The following is a 17,154-nucleotide window of genomic DNA, read 5'->3' on the forward strand; positions in this document are numbered from 1 at the left end:
TGCAGATCCCAGTTCATGGGAAATCTACCATTCCCTCATCTACAACTAATGAAAGGGTATATTTACTTACACAGGCCAGGAAGGAAGTTTCTTTGGTTAGTAAGATGAAGCAGTGAATGAGAATATATCCGTAGTTGTAGCTTTGCACAATTGTAAAAGCTTTCATGTTTGATTAGTAAATCCTTCTGACTTTGACCTTTAAACAAGAGATAAGTGTAAAATGCAGGATACTGATTTTGTGCAATTTGATCTTGCAGGTATTTGTGCTGTTAGCTAACATCCCAAATACATCCAAGATCTAATTGCAAAAAAAAGTGGATTAACCACTTGGCTTATTTGTTATTACAGGAATGGTATTGCCATACCAGAAAGGGACAATAAGGGACAAAAACTCTATGTACATTGCTGCCAGTATCAGTATATTACCTTTTCATCATATTTTAAGGTTAAAGAATGTAGCTTTTGTGTTGTTCTCATGGAGTATACATTAGTGAGTTCACAAAATTTCACCCGAATGGCTATTAAGTGGGGGCTGTACAAATAGCAGTGATTATGCAGATTAAATTTTACATATAGAAAAGAAAGACCCTCCAACCCTAAGTTCAACCTCCACACGACTACAAAGTTTGGGAGGCCCCGTATCAAAACTGCCACCCCACTACCTTAAAATATGTGCCTGCATCCAAATGTGCCACACCAAATGCCCTTCTATGGTGGATCTCACTGCCATATTGGTACACAGAACTTTGACACAATTGTGCCATTGCATCAGAGGCTTGCCATTCATACTGCATGTACAGTTTAAGAGCAGCCATATTCAGTTTACACTAATGGCAAGGAGAAAAGTCTGAATTTGGCAATATAAATGACAAAAAGGCAGGCAGCACTGTATTTATTTGTATTTATTGTGACCTGTGCTTTTCTGCTTTTTGCCACCTGGCTTTTTTGCACTTGCATCCACCACTTAAACAAATGGCCCCTAATGCCTTCATCACATAAAGATAATCCATTAGGGCCTCTAAGAACTCTGTGTCACATATGTAATTTATGTAATTCCATGAGGCAAACCAGGAGCTATTAAAAAAATCTGACATGGGGCTATTGTCAGTTTCCCAGCTGCTCCAAGTCACATGACATGTGCTCTGATAAAATTCAGTCATTAAAAGATAGACTACAAAGAGTGGTGGTAAATGGAACGTTTTCTAATTGGACCAGTGTTGTTAGTGGAGTACCGCAGGGCTCTGTACTAGGGCCCTTGATTTTTAACTTATTTATTAATGACCCGGGGATGGGCATTGAAAGTACTGTTTCTATTTTTGCAGATGATACTAAATTGTGTAGAACTATAGGTTCCATGCAGGATGCTGCCACTTTGCAGAGTGATTTGTCTAAGTTGGGAAACTGGCCAGCAAACTGGAAAATGAGATTTAATGTTAATAAATGCAAGGTTATGCACTTAAAAAAAAATAGATGTTATAACAAGTTGTCTAATTCTGGGCAGTATCAATCTGTGGCTACTAAAGCACATAAAGTTTTGTCTTGCATAAAAAAGGGCATTAACTCAAGGGATGAAAACATAATTATGCCTCTTTATAGGTCCCTGGTAAGGTCTCATCTGGAGTATGCAGTGCAGTTTTGGACTCCAGTCCTTAATAGGGATATAAAGGACCTGGAGAGAGTACAGATATGTGCAACTTAACTGGTTAGAGGGAAGACTTCAAGGTTGGGGTTGTTTTCTCTGGAAAAAAGGCGCTTACGAGGGGACATGATTACACTTTACCAGTACATTAGAGGACATTATAGACAAATAGCAGAGGACCTTTTTACCCATAAACACACCGTACCAGAGGCCACCCCTTCAGACTAGAAGAAAAGAGCTTTAATTTGAAGCAACATAGGTGGTTCTTTACAGTGAGGTCAGTAAGTCAGTGAGGTTGTGGAATGCACTGCCGGGTGATGTTGTGATGGCTGATTCTGCAAATGCCTTTAAGAGTGGCTTGGATGATTTCTTGGACACAATACTAAAGGCTATTGTGATACTAAATTCTATAGTTAGTATAGAAATGGGTATATATAATTTATGTGAAAGTATGGAGGGGTGTGTGTATGGAAAAATAGGGGCGGCATGCCGCCCAGCCGCATTATGGGGACGTGTGCATCCCCATTCAATTACACCAGCAGCGCCGGCGCTTTTTCACCGGCGCACTGGGAAAGGGAAGTGTAGGCGGCCGCTAGGACCGCGCGACCGCCTGGTCGGACCGCGCGGCCTTGTGGTGTCCGGAAAACAAATCCGGCGCTGGGCGAAGCCAACACTGGCGCAACTTCGAAGGTAAGTAAATTTGCCCCTTTGTCTTTTTTCAACCTGATTTAACTATGTAAAATTTTGTAGCACTTAAATTTTATATTATAGAGTGAATTATTTGCAGTGTAAACAGTGTAACTTAGAAATAAAACATACATCATAAAAATCATGACAGAATCTCTTTAAGAATTCAAATGGTTCCTAATACATTTTACACAGGACTAAGTTTATATGCAAAAAAAAAAAAAAAAAAAAAAAAATATATATATATATATATATATATATATATATATATATATATATATATATATATATAGAGCCGCCATCAGGAGGGCACAGGGGGTACAGCTGTAATGGGCCCGGGCCTGAAGGGGGGCTGGCTGTGTTGCACTTTTCTAAGTAGCCGGGCCTCCCTAAACATCTGCGAAGTTCATGCTTCGCAGAAGACCCGGAGCAGCGCCGAAGACCCAGAGCCACGGAAAGACTCGAAGATTAAGTCCTGAAGCAGCGAAAAAACCCGAAGCTACAAAAGGAGCCGAAGAAGCTGAAGAAGAACCTAAGGTAAGTTCCACTGAACACCAATGTTTTTATTTTATTGAATTCCTGGCCACCAATGTTGTTTTCAAATATTCTATGGGGGCCCCTGTCCAACAATGTTTTTGTAAAAACTTTTAATTTTTAAATTATAAGGGGGCCCTGACCACCAATGGCTATGTATATATATGTCTCAGAGGAGTTGAAGATATAAAGGTATATTAGGATATAAGTTACAGGATATTCATGCCTCTTGGGGTCATGTGTTCATGTATCAATTAACAATTAGCAGGTTGCTTTTTCCATTTTGTTTAAACAAAATAACTATTTAGTCATGGTCCCTCACCTTACAGAGATATAGTTTGACATTCAGCTTGCTAGATTCGTTAGCCATATCCCTTTTCAGGGCGTTGGCTGGAAGAGCTGATTGCTCCGCTCCATGTACTAAAGCAGAAACTGCACTTTTCAGTGAAGATCAATGGAGCTGGAGAAGGGAGCAGACTGTTTTTCTCAGCCTGTAATATTCAGGCAGGCTGTGCTGAGAGACAGGACAACTATGAAATGGTTGCTTTGGAGGTTATGCACAATACTCATTCATTACTATGAGTATGTGTCCTGTCAGGACCGAAACCATCCATGGGGATATAGAGTTTAGACGCAAAAAAGACATGTCTATTTCAAACCTAGGTACAAAGCCTCTGTATACCTTCCTTGTCCCTCATAAGTTTTGTTACTGGTCCATGGTCTGCATCCAAATGGCTTATTGTGTCCTGGGAATGTCTTCTATCTGGTGGAATATGTGCACCTGTCATGTTAAAGTTTCCCATAAAAAGGGTCATTTACAAACACAAGTGCAATGTGTGCAGGGGTCTGGGCCCACCTGGGATGGCACATTACCCCCTGTTCGGTAACTGCACATGTACAGTGCGTATTCAATGATGTCATTGTGCACTGCAAGGTGACATCACAGGAAGACCACCTTAAACCACGTTGGCAGCTCTGGGTTTGACAAATTGGATGTGATTGTAATAGAATGTAGTCATAATAGTGTTGCATTACACTTATCATTGCTACTTTATCACTATTCTAAACCTTGTAAAACAATACATAGTCATAAAGCCTTGTAATGACATTATGCCATATAGTATATAGTGCCATAAAATGAAAAAACTGGTATTATTAGGCATTAGTCAGACATGAAAGGAATTACAAACATTTTTTTTACCCTCATAGTGGGTAAGGGAATTGTTTTATGGATTGAATTTACTCAGGTGCCCTTTAATTACGGAAAAATAAATAGCATCATACTGGAGGGGTCTGGGCCCACCTGGGATGCCACATTACCCCTGTTCGGTCACATGTACAGTGCATGTTCAATGATGTCATTGTGCACTGCAAGGTGACATCACAGGAAGACAACCTTGAGCCACACCCAGATTCCCCCGGAGCCACTGCCGTCTATGTTGGCAGCTCTTTTTTTGGCAAATTGGATGTGATTGTAATAAAATGTAGTCATAAAAGTGTTGCATTACACTTAACATTGCTACATCACTAGTTTAAACCTTGCAAAATAATATATAGTCATAAAGCTTTGCAATAACATTATGTAAGTACCATAGAAATGAAAAAAAAAAAACTGGTATTGTTAGGCATTAGTCAGACATGAAAGGAATAACAAAGTTTTTTAAAAAATATTTTACCCTCATAGTGAATAAGGAAATTGTTTTATGAATTGAATTTACTCAGATGCCCTTTAATTACAGAAAAATAAATAGTTGCAGCACCCTAATACATCTTTTTTTATATTGTTTAATGTGCCCTGTCCTTTCCCCAGTAAGGCTTATTAATACAATTGAAAGCATTTAAAATATAAAAATATATATAATAAATATCTACATATATGTATGGAGCAAGGAGGAGCACTCGCCATGCCTGGGTGTAGGTAAAGTTTGTACAAAACAACAAAAATATACCATATTCAACAGGCTCAGTTAGAAAAAAAAATGATTTTAATAAAAAAACTAAAAGAATTTCCATAAATATGTATGTATGCATGTTATGCAAATATATAGTTGCATGGTTGTCTTGGAAATGCTATATATTCCCAAGACATTTAGCAGGCTGCTTTTCCCTTTTTGTTTAAATAAAAGAACTGTCCCAGTGATCAACTTGCAGGGCTGTAGGTGGACATAAGGGAGCTGGATTCATTAACCATATTCCTTTCAGGGTGGGGGCTGGGAGAGCTGATTGCCAGACCCTAAACAACACCTTCAGCTCCTCCTTTGCTTGTCTGGATCTAGCTGGTCTGTAGAAACAAAGCAGCTCCCTTCCTTACTCCCATTCTGTGTGGCCATACAGCGGTACAGGACATATCTGAGGAAATAAAAAGCAAATGAAAGCTACTCAGAACTGCAACTAAAGGCAGAACTGCCTCTAGATAGGTTTCTTTATCCCACCCATCTTTGGCAGGAAGTTAGCCGTGCTGTGGGACTGGACCCCCATGAGAATGTTTGCTGTGGAGTGTATGCACGATGCTCATTACTGCAGCATGTGCCCTGTCAGGACTAACTCTTCCCTGGAGCTACAGAGATCAGAGGCAAGTGAGCCACTCTCAACCTGTGCCCCCCGAGGGCTACTCTCCAGTGGACACGTGTGTATCTGCAGCCGAAGCATGAAATCCCTGGATACTTTCCTTACCCCCTTATCTAATAACTCCTATTACTGGTCCATTGACTGCAGCCAGCTTCCCCATTATGTCCCGGGTATGTCTTATATCTGGTGATGGTTCATTTACTGTGGAATATATGGATTTGTCATGTTAAAGTTTCCCATTATACAAATTGATATATCAGGAATTAGTAAAATGAAATAAATGTGCTGTTTTTCAGCATACTTTTGGTAGTGAGGATAGTATTTTTCAGCATACTTTTGGTAGTGAGGATAGTATTTAAACATTCTCCCCAGGCTGCTGAGTAAGCATATATAATATGGGACATATTTATATGGTGTGTAAAAATATTGTGTTGGGTGACACTGCATGGCTATTTTATCACTATGCTACACCTTGTAAAATCATACATAGTTTGAATTTGAACTGGGCTGTGAGCATTTTATACAGCATTTTCTATCACTTTGCATGTCTAAAAGTATTTGCCACCTGAATATGTCTTAACTAGATTACTGCCAGGTCTGAGAAGATGTAAAATAATGGTGCGATGTTAGGCATTAATCTGACATTATTGTTTTCTGAACTACAATTCCCAGCATCCAAAGGTAAATTTGAGAATTGTAGTTCAGAAAACTTACCATTGCATAAACGTAATTGTGCTGCTTGTACAAAGCATAATATTCATTCCAACATTCTCTGAGAGCTACTGTGCTCTTAACTCTTCTAGAACAAGGTTTTGGTGACAAACGCTACCTTTTAGCTTCTTGTCAGTCTAAATTCCATAAAACTGGAAGTACTGCGGCTTCAGCACAGCACGATCCAGACAAGGGCGCACAGCGCCAAAGTTGCACCTCTTAGGTTTAACTGATATTTTTTTTAAAGTAAAGGGATTACATGGCCATCTCTGCTCCTCTTTTCAGTTCTGTCGTCGCCTCTTGCTTCCAGTGTTGGTTCTGTTAGGGTGGTGGCAGACAGGGAGATTAGTCGCCCAACGACAAATCTCCTCTACTACGGGCTACTAATCTCCCCACATTCTCCTTCGCTTTGGATTTCCGAAGTTGCCTCACCCTGAATACACTGATTCAAGTTTTTTATATTCAAGTTTTTTCATAAATTAGAAAACATTCGAGTTGTGAGTTCATTTGAGATATAAAAAAAAACTCACAAACCTCTAAAACTCGACCTTTGGTAAATAACCCCCTAATATCCTCATATTTTACTACAGGGGGTACCCAAGTTTCAGTGAGTCATATCACAGAAATGGCATGACGAAGCACTGATAATAACTGATGATGACATCACTAAGAACCAGTTATAAGGACACACTGGTGTCATAAATATCTTGTAAATGATATTCTTATAATACACAAGAGCCATGACTATCCTGTAAATGATATAGTGAATAAAGTACCCCATCTTGTAAATTATAAGGATATTATAAGTTACCGAGGAGTTTCATGACCATATAAAAACACAAGGCCGAAGGCCGAGTGTTTTTATAATGGTCATGAAACTCCGAGGTAACTTCTAATATCCTCATATTTTGCAACTGGGGGTACTTTATTTATTATAATACACAAATTTCAGCGAGTCATGTGACAGAAATGACATCAGAACTCACCGTTTATAACTGATGACATCAGAACTCACGTTTATAAGGATATAATTTACAAGATATTCATGGCTCTTGTGTATTATATCCTTATATCCTTGTGTTTTTATATGGTCGTGGAACTCCTCGGTAACTTAAATATCCTTATATTTTACAAGAGGAGTACTTTATACACTATAAAAAAGTGAGTGTGGTCATCAATTAAAATGCTTAGTGATGTAATTTCTGTCATGTGAATATACTTGAACTTGTGTATTATAATTAATAAAGTACCCCCTGTTGCAAAATAAGAGGATATTGGAAGCCATGGATAGTGGAAGAGAAAGTGGAAAAATGGAGTAGAAAAATATGAGGATATTAGAAGTCAAGGATAGTAGAAGCATTCCATGACCATATAAAGGCACAGGGCTATGATCATATATTCCCATCATTTACAGCAGGAGGTACAATATCTCATATGAATAATTAATGTGACATAAATAAGCATAATTTATAACCAATTACATCACAGAACGCTGTATGAAAGTATTTATTGTACAGGATATTAATGGCTCTTGTTTATAATATATACAGGTATATAAGTGCTTTTAGTAGTTTGCAGACAGTGTAGAGAAGAGCAACTTTCAAACCGCAGGGTTCTTCGGCGCAGGCGCGCTGACGTCATACGTCAGCGCGCAAAGGCGCGAATTTCAAATGTATTTAAAGATACAGTTTTACTTTATGCATTGCCCGTGATAGGATATTGTTTCCTGGTGCTTCTGAGCCTTGTGCTATTCATTGCTATATTCTGAACCTGTTTGATTCCTGTTTTTGACCCCTGCCTGGCTATTTTTGACTATTCTGACTTCTGGATTCTGACCCTTGCCTGATTACCGACTACCTCTTCTGACTAACCCTCTGATTGACTTCCTGGTTTGACCCTTGCCTGCCTGATAACGTTTATTCTCTGCCTGCCTCGACCCGGCCTGATCTGACTACTCTTCTGCTTAACGCCTTGTACTACGATCTTCTGTCCAAAGACTTTGCTTTACAGTCGTGCCCCTCTGCCTATCCAGAACCCTCATCTTGCACCTCTCGTTTAAGTCCAGGTGGCATCCAAGTAAGCCGAGGGCTCCTCCCGAGGCCCAAAGGCGGTCACACTACTGGTGAAGCACGAGCCGAGACCAGGGTGCCTGGTGTTTGTTCTGGTGTTGGGTGCCGACCGTGACAGTACCAGTTGATTTTCAGGTGGTAGTCAGCAGATCGTAAGCAAATCCATCGCATTGCCTTCTGGGTTGCCTGATATAATTTAGATATTAATAAGAAGAGTAAGAAAAAAAAAAATTAGAAATAAGAAGAAATTAGAAATAAGTAGTGTTTTTAATATGCATTAGTGTAATAAGTAGTGTCCAATGTGCATTTTCTCAAAAATAAATGTAAATAAGTTGTATTTTCTGTGGAATTGTAACAAAACCTTAACCATGCAGTTGTGGTTGGATGGAACATCATCAGTAAAAGTAGATACCGCTAACGGTGGCCATACACGGGCCGGTAAAAGCTGCAGACAAACCGAGTGGTGCCCTCTGACAGGCTTGCCGGATCGATATCTGGTCGAAAGTCAGATCTAGGACCTCATCTGTATGTTGATGCAGTCCCGCAATCTGACCACCCCATACTTTGTGCATTATGATCTGATTGTTGGGCCCTACGGCCCACGAGCGGATCAGTCTATCACCCACCTCAAGGTGGTCATACACTACTATTAAGCATTCTTGGCATAAGAGAAAGTTAATATTTAACTGTAAATTATTCAATAGTAGAGCCCTGCAACAGGTCATGTACAAATGTTATCAGGTAAACATGGGGCTAGTCACAAAACAGGCTTCTCCACTTCCCTTCCAGCTTTCCACCAGCCCTCAGATCATGCAATATTCTTTGTTAGATATTACGGTTTTCAGGATAGGAAATAACTTGCAGATGAAGCTGTTGTGGGTGAGATCAAGTAGCAAGGCCAAATGGGTATAAATGCAAGTTGCATTTCAGGGGTAAGTCCAGTCTAATGAGATCCTTGCACTCCCTTCGCCCCTGCTCATGTATGCAAATGCCATTTCGGGGTATGGGGGATTACAAGATTATTACCAGGCACATTTTTTTACCAGGTAGTTTACTCCGTAGATGTCTAATATAACAATTGCATGGGTTCCAATATGACTTTTTAATGCAACACATGCATATGAATGTTCCCTGCTCCCTTGCTTTTGAATTCACTGGCAGAGGATGGAGGATAAACAGTTTATGCCAAATAACAGTTTGAAATTAAATGTTTCTGGACTGCAAACCCTGTATGATTCAAAAAAAAGTTTTTGATTACAGTATGGCTAGAGGAGGTCTTCTGCATTTAACTATAACTGTAGTTGCTTGTAAGGGCTGATGAATTGAAAATTAAACAAAACAATGCAAAACTGAATCTTATCATATAAATACAGTTTACTATATATATATATATATATATATATATATATATATATATATATATATATATATATATATATATATATATATATATATATATATATATATATATATATATATATATATCTTCCCTGTATTCCCATGAAAGGTCACAGTCAACGACCAAAACTTCGGTTTTGTAAATTAAATAAATAAAAAAAATATTTTTGTTTGCACATTATTTTGTTTGAGTGCTGTAGTTGTATGTATGTGTATTATTATTATATTATTATATATTATAATATATTATATTATTTATTATATATTATAATATATTATATTATCTATTGTATGTATGTGTATATATATATATATATATATATATATATATATATATATATATAATAAGGTGCACATTCTGAACTGTTACAGTGCATCATTTAGTTGATACAAATCTCAGCAACATCTCTGGAGTATTAGCAAATATTGTATCAATTCTAACAGCTGCCTTCTGCTCAGCAGGTAGAAATATAGCAAATGCATCAACTAAATCTATCAATTTAGTACAGGGTCGGCAACCCCCCTCCCAGAGCTGCTTTGGAAAGGTTAAAAATTAGACTTACACTTCAATATAAGATAAACTGTCACACACAGAAAATAGAAGGTAATTAGAAAAAGTCTTTATTTCTGATGAACTATCTGAAACCAACTGAACTGAAAAAAGTGTTGGAAGGTGAACAAACCCTTTAATGTCCAACTGACTTACAGTATGATTTGAAAGATGCTTGTGTTACTATGTCTGACTCTAAAGGACTGGATTTACTGCATTTATTACCAACAATGCAAATTTGCCCCAGTATTATCTTTTTTAACATCTGTTTTTGAGCAACTGCTCAATGGTTGCCACGAGTTATTGCAGAGGTGCAAATATTCATTTGTAAATGAGGGTCATTGTTTCTTTTATTTATTTATAATTGTTCATATGAAAAACCAACTTTAGAGTTGTTTATCAGAATATATGTTTCATCATTTTTCATAATTTCTTTCAGGGGAAAATCAAAATAATAAAAATGTCAAGAGGGAGAAAAAAATGGTTACAAGGAGACCTTTGGGGACTATTGAGTACACAGTAAGTAATGTATGTATGGATTAGCTGTATTGCTTATGACTTCTGTGAGCGTTCAGACTGCTTAACTGCAAGGAGGATTTTTCTGTGTCAGCAATGTCATAAATCTGTTAACTTTACAGCTGAAATTTAATAGGAAATAAAGCATTTTGATAACATTTTGGCCCCCATGATATCTAATCCACTATATGAAAAATTCAAGCAAGCATCTTCTTTTTTCTTGTCAAACAAATCTGCAAGGGAATCTTTCAAAGTCTGAATGCTGTGGGATGATAAAGGCTGGAAGTTAGGATGTATGGCAGTTACTATGACAAGTATTTGCAGTATAGAAAACTGCTTAAAGGACACAAGGGTAAACCTTTCAATAACTACATGAGGCTGATTTGCATATTATCCAGTCTATGGGCTGAGTGAAGTGCTGTCATGGGAAAACATATTTTTTTCAAAACACTTCACTACTGCTGCACTAGACTTCTGCAATGAAATCTGTTTTTCAAAAGAACAAACTGATTTTTTATATTTAATTTTGAAATCTGACATGGGGCTAACTATATTGTCGGTTTCCCATGAGCCCCCAGTCATGTGACTGCTCTGATAAACTTCAGTCACTCTTTTCTGCTGTGCTGCAAGTTTAAGTGATGATATCCACCTACCACCCCCTCCCCCAGCAGCCTAACAACAGAACAATAGTAAGGTAACCAGATAGCAGCTCCCTGACACAAAGATAATAGCTCCCTGGTAGATCTAAAACAGCACTCAAAAATAAAAATTCAGGTCCCACTGCGACACCTTCAGTTACATTGAGTAGGAGAAACATCAGCCTACCAGAAAGCAGTTCCATAGTGCAGCATTGGCACTTTCTGAAAGCACATGACCAGGCAAAATGACCTGAGATGGCTGCCTACACACCAATATTACAGCTATAAAAAAATACACTTATTGGTTCAGGAATTACATTTTATATGGCAGAGTGAATTATCTGCAGTGCAATCAGTGTAACTTAAAAATAAAAACTACACCATCAAAAAAAAAAAATTGGTAATGTCCCTTTTTTACTTCACATAAAAGGTAAATAGAACTGCCTATCCATTATGTTCAATGTTATTAAAGGAGCATCTCTAGCTAATACTATTTTTGGTATGACGTCAGTGTTCTGAGAGATATATGAGATGTTCTTGCTGTTTTTCACTACTTTTGGAATAGGTCTTTTGATCATGCAAAAATATTTAATAGCTTCTAAATCACTGTTGATTCAATTAGTTTTCAAATCTATCACTTTTAGGCAACCAGCACAGACACTTTAAACAGCATAGCATTAAAGTTCAATCTAACCCCGAATAGAGTGGTGGAACTGAACAAGCTCTTCACGCATACTATTGTGCCCGGACAGGTACGTGCAAGTGTAAAAAAAAAAAAAATATATATATATATATATATATATATATATATATATATATATATATATATATTATTTATTTATTTATTTATTTTCATGTAAAACCTCCTAAAGATAATCTGACTTTGTTTCCCTGGCATAGACCTGGAAAACCCATCTTACATCACAGTGTCTTTTGTTCGATTTTAACCTTTACATAATACAGATGCTGGAATCATCTGCTTCATATATTGCTGTCTTTTCTATTCTGCACTGTTAAAAGTGTTGCTTCTCTTCAATTTCCTCTATCTACAGCTAACAACATAAAACATTTAAATATTCATACTAGCTAATTAGTTCATGGCAAAATGCCTTGTTTTTATTGTGTTTTGTATTCTGTTAGCTGTGTTCAACCATCATTTATTTATCCTTTGTCTAAACAGCTCCGCCCTGTATGTTGTGTGCAGTGGTGTTTTTAGATACTCATGACTCAAGCTTTACAAAACTTCCAGTGAGCCCTCCTACTCCGTATCATTTGACCTATTTCATAGTCATTTTGTATTTTTGTTTGGGAGCAAAGAGGCAAAATAGATGTAAGAATAGATTATAGTATGTAAAGAAAAGAGACTAGGAGAATAAAGAGGTTAAGTAAGGAAAGGAGGAAGAGAGAGTTGGTTATGGTTTAAGGTTTTCTAATGGGCTTCTTAAAATGCAAACTGGAGAGCTGCTCAACCAAAATTTAAATAGTTTAAACGCCATAAAATTGAAAAGAAGTGGCAAATTGTCTCAGAACATCACTCTTTACATCATACAGGTATGAGTTATCCGGAAACCCATTATCCAGGAAGCTGCGAATTGCGGAAAAGCCATCTCCTATCCTATAGACTCAATTTTATCCAAATAATGCAAATTTTTAAAAAGTATTTTCTTTTTCTCTGTAGTAATAAAACAGTACCTTGTACTTGATCCAAACTAAGATATAAGTAATCCTTATTGGAAGCAAAACCAGCCAGGTCCCGGGCATTCTGCATAACAGATCCCATACCTGTATTCAGTTTGATATGACACCCTCTACTTTCTTCTCAAATACACAGTAAAATATATAAGGAAAATGTACCCCAGTGTTAAAATAAAATATGGAACATTATATGACTATTTAAAGACACAAGGGCATATTTAATGACATGGGGTGCATTATTTTCTTTTCATTTTAATAAGCATAAGTTTCTGTCATTAAGTACGAATTATAACTAATTACATCATTAAGCACTATTTATATAGTGATTAAAGTACCCCCTTTTGTAAAATATAAGGATATTATAAGTTACCGAGGAGTTTCATGACCATATAAAAGCACGAGGCCGAAGGTCATGGAACTCCGAGGTGACTTCTAATATCCTTATATTTTACAATAGGGGGTACTTTATTTATTATCAAAAACAAGTCATGTGATCAAAATGACATCACTACTCACCATTTATAACTGATAACATCACCAGTCACTGTTTATAAGGATATAATTTACAAGATATTTATTGCTTTTTTGTATTATAAAGATATATTTTACAGGTTATTCGGGGGTCTAGAGTATTATAAAGCTATAGCTTATTTTATGAGCAGAGCATTCCTACTCACTACTTCATAAATTTATGATTATTACGTGTTTTTGTTGTTTTGTGACCTATAGCAAGTGGTTCAGAGGAGGTCTACATGAAAGTCAATACCTTTTAAATATATGCTGGCTTAACTATGTGGTCACCTATAATTGTAGCCATTTTTATATTTTTACAGGTTTTATATGTGCCAGATAGTAGTGTTGCTTCCAATGCACGAGATCCAAATGCAAATGCTGGAATACTCGCTTCACCTCTTTCATCAGATGCAGAATATGATAAGCTTCCTGTGAGTGCATGTTTTTTGCAATATCATCTTAGTACAGTAATTTATGTTTTCATAAAACTGTTGTCGCTAGTTTGCTTATAAAAAGCAAAGTGATTTTTTTTTAAATATGTTTTTATTGGTTTCAAAAGTTTAGAAGGGGTACAGAAAGAAAGAATGGGAAAGGGGAGGAGGGAGGGTCCAAGCCATAGTATCCATATCCCACAGTGATGCATTACATCATGTTAGGATAGTACAACAAAGTTCTCCCGCAGGAGATATCGCCAGAAACATACATCTAGAAATATATAACAAATCCCCCCAACCTAGAGAGGGCCTAATTCGAGGGTAACAATCAGGCCTATAGATGCATCAGAAACGTCCTTCTCAGGGCGTAAAGAGTTTTACATAATCATCTGTATCCCTAAATAGTAACCATCTCAACCATACGTCCCTATATTTTAAGTGTTGCTTGCTAGAGAAGGTGGATAGCTCCTCGAATTTGGCAATTTCATTGACTTTCATTGCCCAATCCTTAACAGATGGAGGGACGGTGGATTTCCAAAGTCTAGGGATGAGTACCTTGGCAGCATTTAGTAGATGTCGCTCTAAAGAAATATCTGGGGATCCCTCTTCATTCTCCAGTTCCCAAAATAATAGTATACGAGCAGGGGAATTGGGTAACTGCCTCCCTAGGATAATAGAGCAAAGCCGTAGAATTGTGGCCCAATATTCGGCAAGGTCGGGGCATTCACAGAAAATATGTATAAGAGAACCGACATTAACTTTACACCTCCAACACAAATTACTGACAGCGGGGTAAATGTGATTCAATTTAATCGGTGTATAGTACCACCTACACAGAATTTTATAATTTAACTCTTGAATTTTGCAACATCTAGAGCTGAACATCAGATTAGCTATGCCCCGCCTATGCAAGTCTTCAGAGATGTCCAAGCCAAGATCTCTTTCCCACGCCTTTATAAATGTCAGTTGCTTCTTTGCCAACACAGGCCCCAGCATGTCATATATAAGCGATATTGTGTGTGTCGGAGGGATCTCCAGTATACATAATTTTTCAAACGGGGTTAGCTGTCTCCCCATTACTTTGTTGCCCCCCAAGTAGGCAAAAAAGTGTTTAATTTGACAATATTTATAATCTTGGAGGATTGCACTAGGTCTGGCTTGCCTAAGAAGGTCCAAGCTAGCAAGTTGCCCTTTCTCCAACACATGTATAAATTGTAGATGGCCGTCTACCAACCACTCGCGAAACGCTTTAGGCCTAAGTGCGGCAGGGAAAGCCGGATTGTTCGTGATCGGCATGAGAGGTGAAGGGAAGGATGTAATTTTGGAGCTACATTTTATTTGGTCCCATGTCTTCAAAGTGTTTTTAAGTAGTGGGTGTGAGGGGTGCAATATCCTCCGATGTAGCTTATCGATCCAAGGTAAGTGCAGAAGGTGTGTGCCCGTAGATTGTTGTTCAATTTCAACCCACCCCTTATTGTCCACATGGTAGGACCAATCAAGTATCCTGTTGAGTATAGACGCTCTAAGATAACGTGTGCAGTCTGGGAGTGCCAGGCCGCCATCAATTTTTTTCCTATGTAGGAGAGCAGATTTGATTCTAGGGGGTTTGTTATTCCATATAAATTTAATAATAGAGGATTGAAAGGTCCTCAACCAATTGCCAGGGTAGAGAAGCGGGACACATTGAAACAGATAGAGCAAGCGAGGCATGACATTCATCTTGACGACATTAATTCGGCCCACCCAGGACAGAGGCTGCTTAGACCAAGTCCGGAAATCTTTAGCTAATGTGTTGTGTAGTTTCTTACAATTGATCTCCACCCAATCATCATAATCTTTTGTAATCGTAATGCCTAAATAAGTAAGCTGTTGGTGTGCCCAGCTGTACGGGAAATTCTGAGAAAGTCCCTGAATCGTTTGAGGGTGGATAGAAATATTTAGTGCTACGGACTTGGAGAAGTTTATCTTGAAATTGCTTAACTTACTATACGTGTCCAGTAGATTATTTAAATTGGGGATTGATATTATAGGATTTGTTATGAAGAAAAGCAGGTCGTCCGCGTAAGCTGCTATTTTCTGTTGTTTGCCCCTAATCGCAACACCAGAAATATCTAAGTGAGACCTAACATGTATGAGAAGAGGTTCCAGTGCGAGGGCGAATAGAGTGGGCGAAAGAGGGCATCCCTGCCTGGTGCCATTCTTTATGTGTATGTAATCGGAAAGCACCCCATTTACTCTGACTCTGGCTACAGGTCCATCATATAGAGACTGTATCCATTTGCTAATGCGTTCACCCAGGCCAAATTTTGTAAGGCACCTAAACATGTATGTCTAGTTGACCCTATCAAAGGCCTTTTCGGCATCGGTGGACAGGAGCATGAGGGGGGTATTGGTATGCTTTGCGTAATGAAGTATATTAATTACTTTGTTGGTGTTGTCTCTGGATTCTCTACCAGGGATAAAGCCAGTTTGGTCAAGACCGATCAATGTGTTTAGTACTTTTTGCATTCTGAGAGCTTTTTGCTAGGAGCTTGACATCGACATTTATCAGGGAGATAGGCCTATAGCTGCCAGGGTCTTCTGGGTTTTTGTTAGATTTCAATAACAGTGAAATGTGTGCTTCTAGAGAAGTATAGGAAAGATGGGCGTCAGTTTGCAGGGCGTTAAATGCTTTAGTTAGATGGGGGATAAGGAGATCCGAGCATGTTTTATAATAACTTATAGTGTAACCATCAGGGCCCGGGCTTTTTCCTGATGGGGATGATTTAATCGCTTGGGAAACTTCATCAGCCATGATATCTGCGTCTAGAGCTGATTGCTGATCTGAATTTAAGCTGGGGAGAGTAACTGAATCAAGAAATGTATCGATGGCGTCAGTAGCAAAGTGATTTTGACACTGTTGTGATGCTCTAATGCAGGGCTGTCCAACTGGCAGCCTGTGACCCCCACCTTGTGTGGCTCCCCACATCAAAGTCTGATTGCTGTGACTGCTTACTTGTGTAAATTTAAAATGTATCGGAACTGGAATTAACTGACCCCTGCATTGCTAACACCCCAGCTTCAGACTATAATAACATGCATTGTTCACACTTATAACCCTCCCCGTATTGTTCACATCTGTTATCGTCCTGTACTGTTCACACTGTAGACACAGACTATAAGTGCCCACATTGTTCACCTGTTCATATAGACTGTAGGAGGG

At 38.1% G+C, this 17,154-nt stretch overlaps 1 protein-coding gene across 4 annotated transcripts in view; it reads left to right on the forward strand.

The window, feature by feature from the left end:
- The window catches only part of ncoa7.L (nuclear receptor coactivator 7 L homeolog), a 97,209-nt gene that overhangs the window by 51,337 nt on the left and 28,718 nt on the right, over positions 1-17,154 (forward strand). For 2 of the 4 annotated variants that reach the window (XM_041562908.1, XM_041562905.1), the window contains exons 4-6: positions 10,596-10,675; positions 11,955-12,062; positions 13,839-13,949. In XM_041562908.1, coding sequence (XP_041418842.1) covers positions 10,596-10,675; positions 11,955-12,062; positions 13,839-13,949 — 299 coding nt within the window. Of the gene's footprint in view, positions 1-5,042; positions 5,599-10,595; positions 10,676-11,954; positions 12,063-13,838; positions 13,950-17,154 lie in introns of those variants that run through there. The other 2 variants (XM_041562906.1, XM_018263185.2) reach the window with 2 other exon arrangements.

The sequence above is a fragment of the Xenopus laevis genome, chromosome 5L (assembly GCF_017654675.1).
Source record: "Xenopus laevis strain J_2021 chromosome 5L, Xenopus_laevis_v10.1, whole genome shotgun sequence".
Classification (NCBI taxonomy): Eukaryota; Metazoa; Chordata; class Amphibia; order Anura; family Pipidae; genus Xenopus; species Xenopus laevis.